Source organism: Juglans regia, chromosome 1 (genome assembly GCF_001411555.2).
Source record: "Juglans regia cultivar Chandler chromosome 1, Walnut 2.0, whole genome shotgun sequence".
Classification (NCBI taxonomy): domain Eukaryota; kingdom Viridiplantae; phylum Streptophyta; class Magnoliopsida; order Fagales; family Juglandaceae; genus Juglans; species Juglans regia.
In genome coordinates, this window is record NC_049901.1 from 18,117,987 (window position 1) to 18,122,667 (window position 4,681).

The following is a 4,681-nucleotide window of genomic DNA, read 5'->3' on the forward strand; positions in this document are numbered from 1 at the left end:
AAAGAGGGTGATAGAAACACAAGTTATTTTCACAAGTGTGCTTCTCAAAGGCACAAGAATAACACTATCAACAACATCTATGATGGAAAGGGGCAACTTCAAGCCTCTGCTCAAGTTATTAATCAGATTTTTCAAGACTTTTTTACTAATCTTTTTTCTACTTCAAATCCAGAGGGTCAACAACAATGTGTAGAGACAATGCCAAGAGTGATAACAGATGAGATGAACCACATGCTACAGAAAGATTTTGTTTTTTCAGAGATTCAAAATGCCATTCATGAAATGAATGCCATGAGTTCCCCAGGTTCAGATGGATTTTCAGCTGGCTTCTTCCAACAGCATTGGGGTGTCATGGGTAATGATCTTTGTGAAGCAGTCACTACAACCCTTAACACCAACAATTGGGACAACTCTATTAATCAGACTTTTATAGTGTTAATCCCGAAGATCAAAAATCCCAAATCTGTAACAGAATTCAGACCGATAAATTTGTGTAATATGGTGTATAAGGTTATAGCCAAAGCAATAGCAAACAGATAGAAGGACATTCTATCCAGCATCATTTCAACAACTCAGACTACTTTTGTTCTTGAGAGGATGATTGCATATAGTGTTATTGTTGCTTATGAAGCTATTCACACAACGCAGTCCAAAATGAAGGGTTCAAAAGGATTTATGGCTCTTAAGATGGACATGAGCAAAGCTAACAACAGATTGGAGTGGTCATTTCTTGAAACAGTAATGAGGAAGATAGGCTTCAATAGCAGATGGATTGCTCTAATTTTAAGATGTGTTTCTACTGTCTCTTATTCGTTGTTAATCAATGGCATTCCACAATCTAATTTTCAACCATCTCGTGGAATTAGACAGGGTGATCCTCTATCACCCTATCTATTCATTTTATGTTCAGAAGCTCTTACTCAGTTGATCAATAAGGCAGAGTTGGCTAGACAAATTACTGGGATTCCTATTGCAATGGGTAAATTGTATATCACTCATCTTTTTTTGGCAGATGATTGCATGCTTTTCTATCAGGCAGTAGAGATGGAGTGGAGGAAGATGTTGGAGATTGTTAATCAATATGAGGAAGTTTCTGGCCAGAGAATTAACAAAAACAAGTCTTCTCTCTTCTTTAGTAAAAACACCAACCTCTCTTCCAAGAACTTCTTAACCAGCATGGCAGGGATTAGAGGAACAAACTCACAAGATAAATATCTAGGCCTTCCAGCTTTGGTTTGTAGATCAAGATGCAAAGAGTTCAAGGCCATTCTAGACAGAGTTAGCACTAAAATGAACCATTGGAAGCACAAATTCCTATCACAAGCATGGAGAGAGATTATGCTTAAAGTTGTTATTCAAGCAATTCCCACTTACTCAATGAGAGTTTTTAAACTTCCTAAATCTTTATTGAGGCAACTTTACAGTTTGATTAAAGGATATTGGTGGGGTCTAGTAAGTCAAGAAAAAAGGATGAGTTGATCTCAAATGGGGAAATCCAAAGAAGTAGGAGGTCTTGGATTTAGAGATTTTGAAAATTTTAATCTTGCTATGCTAGCTAAGCAAGGTTGGAGAATTCTGTTATATCCTAATTCCTTATCTTCTACTGTGTTGAAGCTTAAATATTTTCCCAAGTCTGATTTTCTTAATGCAAAAGTGGGAAGTAACTCATCTTACATTTGGAGAAGTATTCTATCTGCAAGAGAGCTTCTAAAAGTTGGTCTTCACTGGAGAATAAGAAATGCGAAGTCAATGAGAATATGGTCTGACCCTTGGTTGCCACAACCTACAACTTTCATACCTCAAAGTGGTAACAAATCATTGGGAGAAGAAGCTAAGGTGGAAGCTCTAATGATATCAGATGGCAAGGAATGGAATCTTCCATTAATTAATGAGATTTTTTGCAGCAGAGAAGCTGAGCTAATCAAGCAGTTACCAATCAGCCATAGTAATCAACCAGATAAATTGATATGGAGAAACAATGCAAATGACTGCTTTACAGTGAAAAGTCCTTATCATTTACAAGGGGATTTACAACATAAGGAAAAAAGCCAAAGTTCTTTCATCAATAATAAGAGGGACCAACAGTGGACAAAATTATGGAAGATGAACTTACCTCCTGCAGTTAAGAACTTTCTTTGGAGAGCTTGTCAAAATATATTGCCTACAAAAAACAATCTGTACAAGAGGAAAGTTTTGGATATTCCTATATGTCCAATGTGCCTTAGTGAGCCTGAAACAGTTGAGCATATTTTGTGGGAATGTGCCTCAGCAAATGATGTCTTGAGCCAACTTTTCAGGACAATTCAGAAAAGTAAGTGGTCTTATAGCAGTTTTAAAGATTTAATAGAAGACTTGTTCATCAAAATCGATAAACAAGAAATGTTGGAACTGTCTTTATCTTTCTGGACCCTTTGGTGGAGAAGAAATCAGTTAATCTTTAAGAATATTTTGTTAGATCCACAGGTTGTGATTCACAAAGTCAATCAAACAATGCAGGATTTATATACAGTTAATCCTAGTATCGAGCAGCATGTTAATGTAAATACCAGTAGGTCAAATCCTTGGGTTTGTCCTCCTCAAGGTTTTTGTAAGGTTAATTGGGATGTAGCGATTGATAAAAAATTTTGTAAAATAGGAATTGGGGTAGCAGTTAGAGATGAAATAGTAGTTTTTTGGCAACCTTGAGGAAAAATCAAAGTTCTTTGCCTGATCCGAATCTTGCTGAGGCTTTGGCAGCAAGAATTGTAGCAAATTTTGGAGTTGAATTAGGCATGAGGAGGATCATTCTTGAAGGAGATTCCAAAAAGGTAGTCACTGAATTCAACCTCAAGAAGCATAATGGGAGTTACTTTGGGATGATCATTAGTGATGTTCAAGCTACAATGACAAAGTTGGAAGCATGTAGAGTCAGTCATGTGCACAGGGAAGGCAATTATATTGCCCATAATATAGCTAAGGCTGCTTTATATGTATCTGATTACGTTGTTAACATGGAGGAAACTCCATTGTTTTATCACTTCTTGTAATCTTCTTATTATCAATGAAGGAAGCTTTTCTTAAAAAAAAAAATACTAGTCCTACGTCCCACTCCCAGCTCTCACCAGAAGCTACCATTGGTATGACTTTATTTTTTTTGTTTTTTTTTTTTACTTAGTGATTAAAGAAGTGTATTTTTAATGATATTGTGATTTTTTTTAAAAAAAATATTTAAAAGTGTTAAAAAAATACATGTAAAAAAAAAAAACTAAAAAAAAAACATACCAAAATAACTAGTGGGAACCAGTGGTTACTGTAGGCCGCCCTAAAAATGAAGTAAAATGATACTCTCACCACTGGTTCTTACACCTCGGTGTTAACGCTGGAATTTTTTATTTTATTTTTTTATTTTTCTTTTACGTAGTGATTAAGAAAATAATTTTTAATAATATTGTGATTTTTTATTTTTTTCAAAAAAATTAAAATTGTAAAAAATACATGTAAAAAAGACAAAAAAAAAAAAAAAAGTAGCACCGTTCATATATCAAACATCAATCATACTGATGCCATTTATGTCCAGCTTGATATAGAAATAGTTTCATCTCATTTCATTTTATTTTATCATTATAATTTTTTTAAATTTTCACACAAAATATAATAAAAAATTAATTTTTTCAAATCTCAAAATAATAATAATATTAAAAAATAATATTTTATTTAACTTTCAACTTTCATGTAAAACTATCTCATCTCATCTTACTATCCAAACGGGCCTCTACTCTATCCTCCACATCCAAGCTTTTTAATTCATACGATTTCTAATTTTTTTAATTTAATTTGATAGTCTAATTAATACATGTCAAGAATTTAATAACCTAATAGCATATGATCTGATTTTCCAAATAGAAAATCTCGATTCGAAACACCATCCGGTTGTATAAAAAAAATGGTCTAATACACAAAAAGATGAATATGATATCAAATATTAATTGCTTCATGTGCGATATATCATTGTGTATTGCCCGACTTTTATGCACACGGCAAATTATTAATACCGGTAGGCTCGCATAAATATTTGTCATAGTCTCACTGTTGCCTGCAGTACAGTCATAAATTACGTTAATATTACATATTCATTTTAAAAAAATTGAATAAATATAAGATTATATAAAAAAATTAATTTTTTAATAATAAACTTATTCTTTTTTAAAATAATAGCACAATATTTACATAATTCATAATTATATATAATATTACTTATCCATTTAGGACTAAACTAATTATACAGAATAAATTAAATTATAAAAAAAGTGTAGTAATACGAAGTAAAAAATAAAGAAAAAAGAACTTGAATTCCCAAGGAAATTAAAAGACCACCATAGTGGAATAGATGGACAAGAGGGCTTTCTCCACTCCAGACTCGAAAGAAAGATAAATACAGATCAAGTCATGGACGTTGGATGCAGTTTGGGCAACAATGTCGGGGTTCGTGCACAGTTTATGGGTAGTACAAAGTCCACGTAGTAGCCTATAATGTCTTTGATGATGGTTTGACTCCCCCTAAAAAACAAACACACTGACCCGAAAAGTAATGCGTTTGATTTTGCTATTTCACAAAGGGTTACTCAATTCTAGATGATCCATTGATCAAAGAACTATATTTTTCGATTGTAAGTGTGTCCGAATCCTATATTCTAGCCTATAG

The 4,681-nt window shown here is 33.1% G+C and overlaps 1 protein-coding gene across 1 annotated transcript; it reads left to right on the top strand.

The window, feature by feature from the left end:
* The first annotated feature begins 597 nt into the window (after nt 1-597).
* Nucleotides 598-3,026, top strand: LOC108985257. The gene is made up of 3 exons (XM_018957471.2): nt 598-1,452; nt 1,615-2,311; nt 2,737-3,026. The coding sequence occupies exons 1-3, from the start codon at nt 598-600 to the stop codon at nt 3,024-3,026; spliced, it is 1,842 nt and encodes a 613-aa protein (XP_018813016.2).
* The last annotated feature ends 1,655 nt before the right edge of the window (nt 3,027-4,681 follow it).